Raw genomic sequence first — 15,344 nt, 5'->3', positions numbered from 1 at the left:
ACAGTGAGGTTGATTGAGAACTGGCTGAATAGCAGATGCCAAAGGGTCAAAATCAGCAGCAAAGTTGGAAGCCTGTCCCTAGCGGTGTCTCCCAAAGGTTCAATACTGGGCCCAGAACTGTTTAACTTGTTCATCCTTGACTTGTAAAAATGGGCAGATTTCTCCTCAGCAAATTTACTTACGACAAAATGCTGGGAGGAGTGACTGATAGCCCTGAGTGCTGTGCAGCCCTTCAGAAGGACCTTGACAGGATGGAGAGATGGTCAGAGAAGAACCATCTGAAATTCAGCAAAGGCAAATGCCAGGTCCTGCACCTGGGGAGGAAGGGGCTGACCTGCTGGGGGGCAGCTCTGCAGAGAAGGACCTGCGGGTCCTGGTGGACACCCAGCTGTCCATGAGCCAGCAGAGTGTCCTGGTGGCCAATGGTATCCTGGGGGGCATTAGGAAGGGCATTGCCAACAGGTCATGGAAGGCGATCCTGTCCCTCTACTCAGCCCTGGCGAGGCCTCACCTGGAGAGCTGTGTCCAGTTCTGGGCTCCTCAGGACAAGAAAGACATGGAGCTCCTGGAGTGGGTCCAGCGGAGGCTACAAAGATGGTGAGGGGTCTGGAGCACCTCTTATGAGGAAAGGCTGAGGGAGCTGGGCCTGTTCAGCCTTGAGAAGAGACAACTGAGAGGGGACCTCATCAACGTATACAAGTATTGGAAGGAAGGGTGTCAAGACAATGGACTAGTGGTGGACCATCTTCTCAGTGGTGCCAAGCAATGGAACAAGAGGCAGTGGGCAGAAACTGATTCACAGGAAGTTCCACCTGAACATGAGGGAGAACTTCTTGCAAGTAACCACACACTGGAACAGCTTGACCACAGAAGTTGTGGAGTCTCCCTCACTGGAGATATTAAAGAACTGTCTAGACACAATGCTGTGGAATGTGCTCTGGGATGACCCTGCTTGAACAGGGAGGCTGGACAACATGATACACTGTAGTCCCTTCCTATTTTACCTGTTCTGTGATTCTGTGAAGGTGACAGTTCTGGAAACACAACTGTATCAGTACTATCCTCAGGTATTGCTATTGAAATAACGTAAAGAAACATTTCTTCATGACAGCTCATGTACTTACTTTGATTGTGCTGGTGGAGGGTGGTAAAGACAAAGTATTATGTGTTAGTTATACTAGAACTAGATCAGCAACCACTTTGCAAACATCACTTCGAAATTTAGCTTATACTTCTGAAAGACATTTACAATGACCTTAGTTTCAATGCCAAGATAGCAGGTAGGTGTCAGGGCTTTACTCAAATGAAAATAATTTTAAAAAATCAGATCTCAGAATACTGCTCAGCATTTTGAAAAACTGAGCAAAAAAATGGATACCATACAGTTGGTGCAGAATTTTTGGCTCAAATTGCCTACTTTAGAGGCCTATATTTAACAGCTCAATAAAAACATTCAGAAATAAATGCTGGCTCCTACAGTTAAGAAGCATGTAATCAAAGAGTAGCAACCAGTGTTTGTTAAGAGCTAGTTATTTCAGCATGACCTTTTTTTAATGAAAAATTTTCCTTACATGGTACCCGAATGAACTGGTAGGGTTCAATGCCTTCAAAACCTATGTGTGAAACAAGAACTAGAAAAGCCTTCCTCACTCACACCTTTGCATAAATATCCTAACAGGTATTAAATGTAAAAAACCAAGCCCCAGTATTTCTGTATCCACGAAAAAAACAGTGGCCAAAACCAAGCAGGTTCATTAGCTACTTACAGAATGGCTGCATTGCAAAGTCAGTTTTAAAGAAAGCTGCATTTAAAGACATTTTATAGCTGTATGATAAACATGGTGTCGTCTTCTCAAACTGGAGCACTTAAGTGCTCACATGTTTATGTCCAAAAGAGGCTTAACTGAAGCATCACATACTAGTCCACATAGCAGAAACTGCCATTTCCCACTCACTAAAAGATTTTGTTACAAACAGACTGGTTAATCTAGTAAATAGAATGCCATGAGCAGGAAGTACTCATAACATACTTAACTGCAAAAATTTTTCCAGTGTTACAAGCAAATGAAGAGTAACAGTTCTTCAGGAAGGTGAATGGCACAGATGTAAGACAAAATGATTTAGGGTTCCCTGAATAAGCAAAGTCTTGGGTTTTACAAAAACATTAGCCAGTGGCAGAAGTACCAAGACAAAAAGACAAGATGGTGGAGCAGAAGATAACCTTTACAAGATCTAGATGTGTATTCAATCTGTAAAGGCTGACTTAGTGTAAGTGATTTGAGGAGTACCATGTCCATCTCTGAGCACTCAAGACCAGCAGTATCCATTAAATGTTGGATTTACTGTTGTAACTAAGGAGGAGAAGAGAAGAGGTCTTCAAATGTATTTTAATGCCAAGTAAAATTGTTCTTTTTAAGAACAACTGGGGAAGAAGCAGATTGTCTTTCCTTGTCTACCTTCACCCCAGAATAATATTAATTCTCCAATCCTGCTAACAATAAAAGTGGCATATAGAAAAGGCCCCTATAATACTCTTCATCATTCCCTCCCAGTAATAGAACTATTCTAGCTTTTGTTGCAGTCTGATTTTAAAAACTGTAATTGATGAGGAGAAAAGGAGAAGTTTTTGTTGGTTTGTTTTCATTTAAGGTCACCAAATACATAACTTAGTAAAAACTACTTCAGATCTCAAGTGGCCCATTAAGATGCAATGTAAGAGACATGGGCAGCATTTACATTCAGATGTGAGGTTATCTTAGGGAATCTAGTGTTCAGTGCTCATTTCACAAAATTCAGCCAAAATAGACCATTATATAATCATTACTTCAGCACCTGTGTCTTTTTCGTGAAAACTTCTGAAAGATCCTGTGAATTTTACTATCATGCATAGCCAGACATGCTGAGCTGTGCAGTGCTTCTGAGAACCATGAGTACCTAGAATTCAAATCAGCAGGACACCACCTATTCCCAAGCACTGCTAACTGTTTCCTCGTAGAAACCAGTTCCTCCATACGTCTAGATGTAGAAAAGGGACATACACTTGATCGCTAAAAAAAGCACTTGGAAATCAGTATGCAGAAGCTGAATGTAAATTAATCCAACAGAAGTGTTCTTGTCTAATTGCAGGTTAACTTTTTAGTCACACACAGTCAGTGAAAAACCCAGCGCAAAATCACAGGTATTCTGGTTAAAGCAAATCATCCAAATATCTGCTTAGGACCCCAGTTTACTGCATACAGTCATTTGACAACAGAGATACACAGCACGTATTATTGCATATGCTTATTTTCGTAAGCATGAAAAGTACCCTAGGACACCTGCCATGGCTGCGTATTCCACAGTAAGTCATACTGGAGAAAACACTGTTTTCTCCAATACCACACAGCACATTCTTTTAGAATTTTGTACAGGCAAGCCAGGGCTAGCAGTCTATTGGAAAGTAACAGGCCTAAGAAGTAGGAATTGTGAGAATACATGTCAAAGATGATTTATTTCACCAATACTTCACTGTAAAGTGTTGACCATTTAAAGCTCATTCCTCAGTTTTCAAAACTCAAAGAAGACCTCATCATATGTCCTATTACAAGAAGAGTTTCAAGATTGACTGTGGATCCAAGACTACAGCATACTATTTACAGAATAAGTAATTTAAAAGCATTTTACAAACCCGAATTCTATACTCAGCAATATTACCTAGTACAGTTTGGGCTTAGGGATTTTGTTTGTTTGGGTTTGGCTTTGGTGTTGTTTTGTTTTACTACAAAATACACTATTCAAAGGGGAAAAAATAACATTTCTCAATAAGCTGAGATTCAAGCTAGTGAGCAATCACAAAAAACCTTTCCAGACCTGAGCTTTCAAGACTGAGGATCAAAGTTCAACACAGGTAGATCTGAGTTCAGATCTTTGTGAACATTTCCCACCAGAATAAACAGACACTGCTGTAGCAAAAGGTAGCTCTATCCTACCTGTAGTGGCCCTTCCCTTGTGCACACCCCTATATTTGCAGTCAGCTAGGTTACAGTACTGACATAGTTCACTACACAAACATGGGTGCTGTAGCAGACAAGTGGAAGAAGCAGTGCTTGACTTCTGTGGTTCCTACCATTTCGCGGCAGGATCTGTGCAAATTTAACAATCAGGATGTCGGCAAAGAGCACAGCCACAAACATCAACAAAACAGTGCCTGTGAATCATTTGCATGTATGTGGAAGAAGAAGAAAAACCTGAAGGAGCTATGTATTTCAAGTTTTCCTGTCCCGTTACAGCAAACGAGTGATGCAGTCTGCTTAAGTTAGCTAACTTGATAACTGTAACTAAAAAAACCCAAAATCATGACTAGTTACTGCAATGTCAAAATATGCTTGTATCTGGCAATCCACCATCGTCTATTGCATGTTTAAACAGTATCTTTCTAGACTAATTTTTTAACAATGACTGACATTCATCATCACTACTTGCCACCAAAGAAGCGTATCAGAGTGCATTCTGTTGCCAGAAGCATGATTGTGATGCAGTTCCCAAAAATCAATATAGTACTGAAACACAGTTCCATTACTTCACAGAATGGAGTAATGCCACTACCAGGACACTGTGTAGACAAAACAGAGCTCACCACTGCATAGTGCAAGGCCCAGGTAGAATAAACCCACAGCTCCCTCTAGCCTCTTCTCCCCTCTAATCTTTCTGTCCTGAACACAATACTAATTTTGATGGCTCTCACATGGCTGAGCCTTGGGAAATTTTAAAAACTTTATACAGAATGGGGAAAAGAAGCCTACCATCAAAACTGGATATAAAAGCAGATTTTTCACAATGCAATGCTTTCACACCCGTTACACCTTACGTTTAAGATTGAATATATCTGAAAAAGCCTTGCAGGAAAAACAGCACAAAACCCTGAACTAGAAAGCATGCTCCTCGGAATTTTTTTTACAGAAAGCTTTCACCTAAGTAGGGCTTTTAAATAGGGCATTTAAATACATGTTTCATGGTATCTTTAAAAAAAGAAGAAAAAAATAAGAAGAGGTGGATTCTGGGTTTTTCTCCACTTTAAAAAATACAGAATACTTTGTTTCTTTGTTCACTGTCACAGTTACCTGCTATTAACACTATAACTACACACATGGAGACGCCTGAGATTCTTCTTCAATGCAAGACTGTCTCTGATACAAAGTGCACATTGTTAAAACACAGGCATATAGATACAAACTCATGCAAGGTCCTTTCCAGACCTAGTCTCAGCCTGGCTGGGTATCAATACACCACACTGGTTTCCTTACTAAGCATCTCTTAACTTTTGAACTAGCAGAGACCTTGGTCCTTGGTAATTACTTTAGGCCTCCACAGCTTCAAAATTACCTATATATCTAAAGGAGAAGAAGAACTAAGTTCTAACCTGGTTTAAGTATCTGCAATGTTTAGAGGGTCAGTGATCTGGAATACATTGGAAAACCATAGCCTCAACTAAAATGATGTCCAAGGCAATCAGAATATATACTAATCAGAAACTACTGGTAAATTAGTGTTACATCATAAGATAATGCTCTTCTCTGAAGTACACTAATGTCTAGACACAGATTTGAAAAGCAATGATTTAAAGAGTGACTAGCTAAGACCTTTAAATCAAATCAGTTTTAAAAGACAAACATATTTAATAAATGTTTTGCAACAAAAATTCCCATTAAAATGGTATCGAAATTCTACTTAAAACTTTTACTAACTAGCAGGCAGAGCTCTAGTTAAGTGTCATTGCTCTAGTTAAGTGTCATTGCCTTCCCTGATCAAAAGTGCTGACCTGTTACAGAATTACAAGCCATTGCAATCTCTGTGGTTCCAAGACTCCGTATTTTCTCAGATTTTGGCTCAACATCTAATTGAGCCCTGCAAAGATAATGGTTACTGTGGTAGGGCAAGCACTGTTTGGGAAAAAGAAATCACAAGAACACACACACACAAAGAACACACACACATCTAATGTTTGCCTTGAAGCACTGAGAATAAAAATTATCTCAACATGATGAATGGGAAGGACTTAAATGTTTCTTTTCAGCAGAGTTAGGATTTTTCCTAAAGGGTTGGCCTATAAAATCCTAATAATGCATGGAAGTACCAAACCAGATTAATTGAAACCATAAGTCATTACAAATACCTTCTCTAGATCAGCAATCATCCCCTCATGATGATCAGGACACTCATTTATGTGTTGCCAGGCCAGAAGATCTGGTTCAGATTTCTCATGCTTGTTTTGCAGTCATAAAATGACTGTGACTGAATATAATTTAAGCATGGTAGAGGTCTACACATATTGTTGCCAGAAAAGTAGTTTATTAACCATTTCAGGCTGATTTACATACAGTCTGTCTTGGTATCTATACATTACTAATTCTTTACAGATAATCAAGTTTTGTTGGTGTTATCCGTAGAACTTGTTAAGACTCTCCATTCTGCTACAGAAGACAACATAAAGTATTTTGCTGCCATTGCTTTCACACAATAGGCATCTTGTTTTACCTCTGAGATAGCAAGATGGCCAGGACTTGCAGTAATGCTGAACTAGTGCCAAGATGCTACACCTTCTGCTCTACTATCTGCAGTATTTGTGTCAGAGGAGCACAGCTGATGAAAGTGTTGCTAAAACAAAGTTTTGGGAAAGCTACCATAAAGTCTTGTGGAAGGAAAACAGGTTAAAGAATTTGAGCCTAGACAAATTCAATGATCAGTAATGCTTCTGGCCCTCAACAGCTTTATAGTGTTCATGTACTGCAACCCAGATCCAGAAAGCAAACAAACATTTCAGGACAAGGCTGCAGTTTGTCCTGTTTAAAGAAATGGGTTTGACTAACTCCACATACTTCAAACAGTGTAAGAGCTAGGAGTGGATCAACCAGCTGCAGATTACCAAAAATTAAAATACTTATTTCTAAGCAAGTACAGCACCAAAAAATATACCCTAAGGTACTAATCTTTCTCAATAATCTCCAGCCATTTTAAGAACCCTAGTATTCTAATTCTGCCATCTCAAACTGACACATTTCATAACCACCTTTACGAAGATAACATACTAAATATAGTCCAACAAAACTGAAGATGAAGCCTTTATAAAGACACCTTAATTAACATGACATGACAGAGATGAGCACATCTTACAGAAGCTTTTGCCTTGTAATTCCTTATAATCCAGCATGAGTGATGGGAAAAGCAAGTATTAAATTTAGATATTTATCCACAGCCATCATGTAAAGGCCATCATGTAAAGAAATTATGGAGAGACTACCCATTAATAAATCAGGAATTAATACTTAAGATTATGTCTAACAGGACATCAATGTCTGCATCCCTACCAGAATTCACAGCTGTGCAGCTTCCCCACTGTGTCTGGCAAGAAGTGTATTCATTCCAGCCTAAACAACGACTGCATCACAGTCCACTAACAAAATCTCTACTTTCCCTGCTCACAGATCGAAGTACAAGCAGTACCAGTGACAACAAAAATATGGCAATGGTTCCAGCTTTAACAGTACTTACCTGGTCAATGCATACAACAGCCTAAACTGCCAATATAAATCCTGAGTATGCTTTAGAGCTGTTTCTTGAGGATTTTTAATGCAATCAGACTTCTGCTCAAAGAAGACTGATTGTGCAGTACTGACAATGAACACATGAATACATGTTATCAACTAGGACAGAACATAGTTTTTACACAAAATTCATGTTTCCCTATTAAAGAATGCTATATTGTAGCTGGTCAACCCAACAAAAGGTTGTCCACAATGGTTATACCACTCAACAGTAACTATTGATAGGAACTTTTCTTCATGCAACAGGAATGAGGAACTGGGAGAAGTCAGACAGACTGGCAGATAGAGAAACAAAACTGGACATTCTGTGTGTCTGGCCTATACAATCCAAAGGGCTTGATTCACTTACCTTCCCCTGTGAGACGAGAGACACCCACAAACATACAGAATACAGCAGTAAGAAAGTGTCGTGAACTACTCTACAGACCATTTCTCTAGTTTCAAGTTTCCCAAAAAAATGTTTAATAGCAGCATGGCCCAGAGCCCAGTTACTCACCAGCTGGTTTCCATCACATACCCAGTGCATAATTACCTGGCTTGCCTGATGGTATTCCACGTGCCGAACAGTCTGAACTACACCAGCAGAACAGTGAATTCTTCATTATATGAAATCAGACTAAGAAAGCCACTGCTGGTTTGGCAAGCCAGCTTCCCCACCCCAAATTTTCTGTGTTCTAACCATTGAAATAGGTAAACTCTCCACCAGCCAGGTACTACAAGATCACTCTACAAGCTTACACAGCATAGGAGTTTCCATTAAGTACTGAATATAATACACAGACCCTCATGTGACCCAGGTACATTGAATTATCAATGATTTTGCAACTTTCTTCTAGAACACTCAATTTTTAGACCTTAGTAGATTATAGAGTATCAACTGCTGAATTAAAAGGCCAGTGTACCTTGGTGTAGAAATACTCTGAAATCCATAGGCACTTGCATTTAGAAATTAATAAAAAACAGCTACTGAATCAAGACCTGTGCTCTGAACAGTAACAAACGTCTGATATGCAACCACAGATCCACTAAGTGGGTGCTGGCCTTGGCTTGGGTGTGCTCACTCAGATATAGAGAGATGGGGGCTTACCAGTAACATTCCTACATTTCAGGGTCTATTGTCTCTTTTAGAAGGTGATCTGTAAAGGAATTCTATATTGCAATACCCCAATGTATACTGTCTAAAATGTCTTTAAAGTATTTGCTAGTAAATTTCATCTTCTTGACCTTAATGTACCAAGATACTACTCAAGTCATCAACAACTGTGGTTCTTAAGATTATTTCAACTCTCTAGAGATAGGGATTTGTACTGTTTATTAAGAAGCTATGACACTAAAACACCAGCAGAACTGGAGTTCTGGAGACAGAATGTTTGCTCCTCTTCAACAGTTCCCTGGATTTGTAATATGATACACTTAACTCGAATATCTACAAACACAGTATTGATTTTAAATAAATGAGAGGGTTTCCATTATTTTAATTTTACATAATCCTATGTCTGACTAGCAGTTTTAGGTATATATCAAAAAAAAAAAAAATATCATTTAGCCTTTTGGCAGAGTTTTGAAACATCATTTTCTTGGATATGTAGACAGCTGCAAGTCTGGGTTTATTCTGTTTGAATTTTTTTAATGGAAGAGAAGACACCAGAAAAATAAAAACTAGCCTAAGGAGTAAGGAGTCATTCCTTCCTACATCTTGTACTGTGACCCACAGTGATAGGGCAGAGACAAGGATGCAGCTGTTACCACCACACATGCAAGGAAGTTAATAAATTGAAGAATCCAAGTGTCCTAGACAGCTTGAGGAAACAGACATCTGTAACTCCCACAGTAATATGCCAGTTTCACATCCTAATTCCTAAGTGACCAAAACACAAAGGACATGATTTGTAACTTTTGTAGACTTTGAACTACTGTCATAGAATCTAACTAAAACAGTGTCTTTTTAATGCTCTGAAAATCTGCCTTCAACTTGCAGTTTGCCAGATCATACCAGGTTTCTGTTGCTTTGGAACATGTATGAGTTCCATTCCACTATCAGACAAGCTCGGCAGCATGGACTATTTTTTCGTATCACTATACAAATTCCTAAGGATACGACTGCGCAAAGTTTTCATAGGTATCTATGTCGCTTTTTTATCTACCAATTTCTATGAGATCTGACTAATTTTACAGATTTTATTCCTTCTCATTTCACTAAACCCTCAAGTGGATTCCCCAGTTTACTAGGGAACCTGCTGTGAAGCCGATTTCCTTAGAGCCTTCTTCAATTTATTGAGAAATTCACACGTTGTTCGATATTCTCAGAAGACTCCAGAAGAGTGAAAGCGAGCCTTCGCTGTTCTGGAATTTCCCCCTAGCGCACTGAGTTTAAACCACTCGTTCTCAGGTCTGAACATCGCCTAACAACCCAGAAAAGGTCCTCACGGTGGGGAACTGGGAGCCGAGACCGCTCTTCCAGAATTCCGATGTGGCTACTACGGCGGAGACAAACCTCTGCAGATCGTGGTGCGCCCCTCACGGATCGCGCTGCTCTCCCCTCACCGGGCTGATGCACAGCACCGACTGCAGCAGGATTCCTGCTGCTGGCGCACCCCACCAGTGAGACCCCTCGGCTCCGTGCGCATCCAGCAGCGCCCACAGCTCCGCGGGCAGCCGCTCCCACCCCCAGCCCCGGCACCAGCCCGGCGGCCCCCGCGACATCCTTACCCCATGGCGGCCGGCAGCGCCTGGCACCGGTGGTGCCGCGTCCCCGGGGCGCTCCTCGCCGCGCCGGCAGCTCTGCAGCCCCGTGGCAGCGGGGGCCGCTGCTCTGGGCTCGCCGCAGCTGCCGGGGGCCGAACGGGGCCGCCCGCGCCCTAGGGAGCGCCCCCCGCGGGCCGGGCTCCCATGGCCACCGGCTCCGCCGGGCGCCCGCAGGCAGCGGCTCCGGGCCCCGGGCGGGCGGCAGCGGCGACTTCGGGGACTGACGGATCCCCTCCTGCAGGAGAACGGGGAGGCGCTCGCCTTCTCTGCGAAAGGCTGGCGGCGGCTGCGGCGCTTCTCGCCGGGACGTGCGCGGCCGCGGAGGGCTCTGTGTGCCTCAGAGGCGGAGCGGGATGGGGCAGGCGGTGCGCACAGAGCTCCACGCCACCGCTCCCCCTAGCACGGCCGCCAGCAGCGTGGCGGGCACGGATGCATTTTCCCCAGAAGGCAGAGCGAGCCGTGGCACCGGCGCTGGCATCGGACTCCCGGCAAGAGGCCGCTACCGACGAGCTGCGGCCGCGCGTCGCCCGCGGGCACCGGGGCGCCGCGTTCCCCCGATCCGCCCGCCCGCCCACCCCCGGCTGCGGAGATGCGGGGCGCCGCTCCTCCTTCCCGCGGCGGCGGGCCCGCTCCTCGCCGTCACGCCTTCTTCTGCAGCGAACGGGCGGGCATCGTCCTGGGGCGCGGCGGATCGGTCACTGACAGCGAGCGGCGGGAGGGGCTGCCGCCGTCGAGCCCGCGCTGTTCTGCGGCGGGGCCACGGGCTCAGCCCCGCCAGTGGGACAGAGGGAGGGAGCGATGGCCGCTTCAGGCGGTGCCCGGCTGCTCCGGCGCCACCGAGCCGCTGCTTGCGCCCGCTCGCATCCCCCGCCTCCGCCTCACACCTCCGCCACCGCCCGCTCGTCCCCTCGCGGCGGGCAGGCGCAGCCGCCGCGCGGAGCCCGCTCCTCCGTCCCGCTCCTCCTTCCCGGGGAACGGGAAAGGAAGAGGCGAGAGGAGCGGAGTGGAGCCGCGCCCTGCCCTACAGCCCCGCGCCGCACGCAGCCAGCGAGCTCCTGCCCGCGGCGGCACCTGCCCGCTCTGCCTCCATCCTCCGCCCGGGGAGCTTTAAATAGAACACGTCACCGCGCTCCCCTACGCACCGACGTCACGCCCCGCTCCCGGCGCTGACGTCACCGGGGTGCGGAGGATGATGTCAGAGTGGTTCACGCCGCCGGAAGCTCTTCTATAATAGGGAACGGCGGCGGGGGGGGAGCGGAGCTGGGAGGGCTCGGGGTGCTGGCGGCGCCCGGGCCGCCTCCTCCCGCCCCCGGCCCCTGCGGCGCCGTCTCCACGGCAACGCCGCGCCCGGCGGCTCGGGCCGGTGTCACGGAGTCACGGGCGAAGGCGGCGCGGAGCCCGCTCTGGAACGTGGCTGCTGCAACTTCCCAGCCCTCTGCCTTGCCAAAACACGGGCCCGCGTCCCTCTGCTCTGCGGACACTCTGCAGACACTCAACACAGACAGCGTTACCGGAAAAACGAGGAAGAAACACGGCAGCCATTCTAAAACTGTCCCCCCAAAAATGCAGATTCCAGCACATCCACGCTAGTACTATCGCAAAGAAAGAGCCAGCACTGTAAGCTGGATAGGACCTACAATATTTGGCTCAGCTCTTCAGTTGTGCCATGCAAACAGCATGCTTCTAATCCATCAGAGTTGCCCAAGCTCCAGCACCACGTATTATCTTGCAGGGATATACCTCATCTTAGGTTCTGCAAATACTTCCATTAACTCCCTGAGATTCCCTAAATTTGTAAACATTAGGTTTAATTGCTCCAATACACTGCCAGGGATATTGGGATGCCCCAGGTGGAACACGCTCCTTGCAAGGATGTCTTTCAGTATTTTCATGGTATTTTCTGCTTAAGTGAGGTTGTAGCTACCAGAGGCTTATTAAACTACAGTGAGCATAAGAGGAAGATATTGATACACTAGATGCCAATCTCCACATAAAAATTGAAGAAGCCCGGAGTATTACCAATGTATATTACAGACTTATAAAGCACGACAAAAATAGCCATGTTAAAGATGTCGCTTTAACAAAGGGTTGTTTGTCCTCTTATAGAACCTCTACTACTTGGGACCAAGTGTATCCCAGGAAGAGTCTGGAATAAAAGACAGCTAAAGCAGTCACCTAACAATCTGATTTTCCAGAGTCAGGGTGCATATTTCCAAAAGTTAATTTACAGATGCATGTTTTACAGACTCTTGTTTCAACATTTTGACCTCTAAAAGTAATCAGCCATGGGAAAAGCAAGAATGAGAAATTAAGGCAAACCTCCTCCAATCACAAACAACCATAAGAAACCCAGCATGAATCATTACTATGGGAGTAGCAGCAAGGCATACTGCCTCCTGAGGCAGAAAAGAACAGCTTCCTCAGTTGCCCATTTCTCATTTCCCACACACCACCTCATAAGCTACAGTGAAGGCACTGAGCTAAAAAATCTTTAGTCTGAGTGGCAACAGTCTAAGGTTAGTTGTGTGCAATGCTCAGAACCTGCATAGTTACAATGAGGCTGCGTTACTTAGCTGGATGGCAATTGCTGTGGTTGGGCTTCACCTGCTAGCTCTGAAATATGAGTTCTATGTATTTTCCACTAAAAATCAAACTATGTGTACAGGCTTCCATCATAACACCAAGGTATTCTCTGGTGTTGGAGTCGGGGGGGGGGGGGGGGGTGAAGATGTAGTTCCACAACAGTTCCTTCTTCTATATCATTAGAGTGAAAAAGATCAAAATTAATGCAGACTAGGCAAGCGTAAACAAGTAGCTTATATGTACATATTCATTCATCTAGGAGTCTATATTCATTAGCTTCTAAAAGTCTGAAATGATACTCTGCATGCAGTAATGACAGGTCAACAGCAAGGAAACTAAGGCTTTAATTTCACATATGAATAACTGTTGCATCAGCTTTAGTCTTTCAGCTCAAGCTCACACAGTAATGCAAATGCTTTAGTATTTCATTACGTTCACAGTTTTTTGTTTAGATATCACAAAGATGATTCCATCTGCCTCTGCATTTCACCTTGTTCACATATTTGTCTTGCATGAAGTATACTTTTCTACAGCATGGGTACAAACCCAGAAATCCCCAAGAATGAAGATAAAAGAGAAAAATATAAAAGAAGCCAAATACACACTGAACCCTGGGGTGTGTTCACTTGAGAATCAGAGGTGTGAACAGAATCATGGGCAAAGAAACGTGGAATACCAAGACTGTCCTTATTGGCTTGTGAAATAAATGACCTGTATATTTCATGCTCTTCTATAAGTAATAAAATATGAGTACTGGGAAAGATAAGATCCTGAGTAGGGGAACAGAGCTCTAGGGACAAAGAAAGCTTCACTCCAAGAAAATCTGATGATTCATCTTTTTTTTTTCATTCTTAATTCTTCACTTAAACAGTGTTTATCTATTAACACATTTAAGTGTAGACAGTCCACCTAATTGATTACTTCTCTTCCATATTTATTGCTACATTTCCTCCAGTTCTGACAGGTTTCTCTAAGATTTAAGCTTTGTCTCAATCACATCCTTTTATAATTTTGATTAGTTTCCAGGTTGATTTTGTTGAGTTAACATTATTTATCTTGTGGGGAAAGCCTCTGTTTATACTTGCCAGGCTTACTGAAATCCCTTTTCTGTCTTGCCATTCCCTAAATTAATATATGATACAAAAACATGGTGATCTATGTCAGCTAAGGTGGAACTGTACATACAGATACAAAGTAAGCAAGGTGATTAATCATAGATATTAACAGGAGAAATACACAGTCACCTCATCTTGAAGCCTGAAGTGATAAAACATGGAGAATTTTAACCGTGATGACAAGATTTTCAGCTCTAAGTTAGTTGTTTTGGGGTTTTTCCCCTGCTATTTTAGAACACTTCTTTGTCTAGAGCACTTTGATGGAGGCAGACTTGAGCAAGCTTGGAAACCATCAGCAGCTCAGTGCCTGCTCCTTTGCAAAAATACCAAGTAATCCAACAATCAAATAAGAGATGGATGGCTTCAGGCAAGGCAAAGCACAGGATGGTGCAGGAGAAAGAGTGTTATTTTGCAGCATTGAAGTAGCATATTCCTGGCGTGTATATTCATAGCCAGCTATTGAGCTGCCAAACCCTGTTCTGATACCCTTGCCCAGGATGGCCAACCAGTTGGGACAACATCTGTAAACTTGGCAGGAGTTATCGGTATCTCTTAAAGGAATGCTACTTTGAGTCTCTTGGTGGGATACCTGTAGATGGAAAAAAACCCCAGATGGCTGTGCTGTCTGAATCTCAAGCCTCCTCTCAATCAACATGGCCACTATCCTGCTCAAAGTCCTGGAAGAGCAGCAGTACAGAGCTGGAACATCAAGAAGCACTACAAAGGTCTGCATTTTGCCTAATTTTGCATGGTACCTGTTTTTCTCCATGTAAAACCAGATCTGTACCAGTTGATTGCACACTGGCTAGGAGCTACCATTCCCATGGAAAAGACAAGGGAATCCCATTCAACTATATTAAGCAGTGAAAAGATTTGAACTGCAATTGTTTGTTCAGGTCTAGTTGACACATTCGAAACAAAGGAATCCTAGCTGCACCAAAACCAGAAAGAAACTCTTAGAGGGTTGTTTAGGCAACCTCGGAGCAATTATGTGAGAATAGAAAATTAAAATTGGCTTGTTTGGTTCATGAAAGTAAAATCCAATATGTCATATTATTATGCTCTCCAAATATTTTGGGTGAGGTTAATACAAGCAAGGGAGCAAAAAGTGCTATTAAAGGGCAAAAGAATTAACAAGCATAAACCTTCTATAAATGTTTTTTCTGGTACTCCGAAGGTTGCTGCTCTTCAAGAAGCTCATAGCTTCAGGAGTAGCTTCCCTAAACATGGACTGGGTGCAAAAGAAGCAATGACTGAAAAGTAATCACAGATGGCAGCCATCACTGACTCCATGTGGGAGAAAATAGAGGTAACTAAGGAC

General features: G+C 43.7%; 1 protein-coding gene across 2 annotated transcripts in view; it reads right to left on the bottom strand.

Annotated features, from left to right (window-relative positions):
- The window catches only part of HOMER1 (homer scaffold protein 1), a 96,784-nt gene extending 86,348 nt beyond the window's left edge, over nucleotides 1-10,436 (bottom strand). The window contains exon 1 of one of the 2 annotated variants that reach the window (XM_048290972.1): nucleotides 10,290-10,436. In XM_048290972.1, coding sequence (XP_048146929.1) covers nucleotides 10,290-10,294 — 5 coding nt within the window. In that variant the 5' untranslated portion in view covers nucleotides 10,295-10,436. The remainder of the gene's footprint in view (nucleotides 1-10,289) is intronic. The other variant, XM_048290971.1, reaches the window with a different exon arrangement.
- Nucleotides 10,437-15,344: the final 4,908 nt, after the last annotated feature.

This window comes from Corvus hawaiiensis, chromosome Z (genome assembly GCF_020740725.1).
Source record: "Corvus hawaiiensis isolate bCorHaw1 chromosome Z, bCorHaw1.pri.cur, whole genome shotgun sequence".
Taxonomy (NCBI): domain Eukaryota; kingdom Metazoa; phylum Chordata; class Aves; order Passeriformes; family Corvidae; genus Corvus; species Corvus hawaiiensis.
The sequence above is the reverse complement of the archived record's forward strand: the minus strand, read 5'-3'. Positions and strand labels throughout refer to the sequence as shown.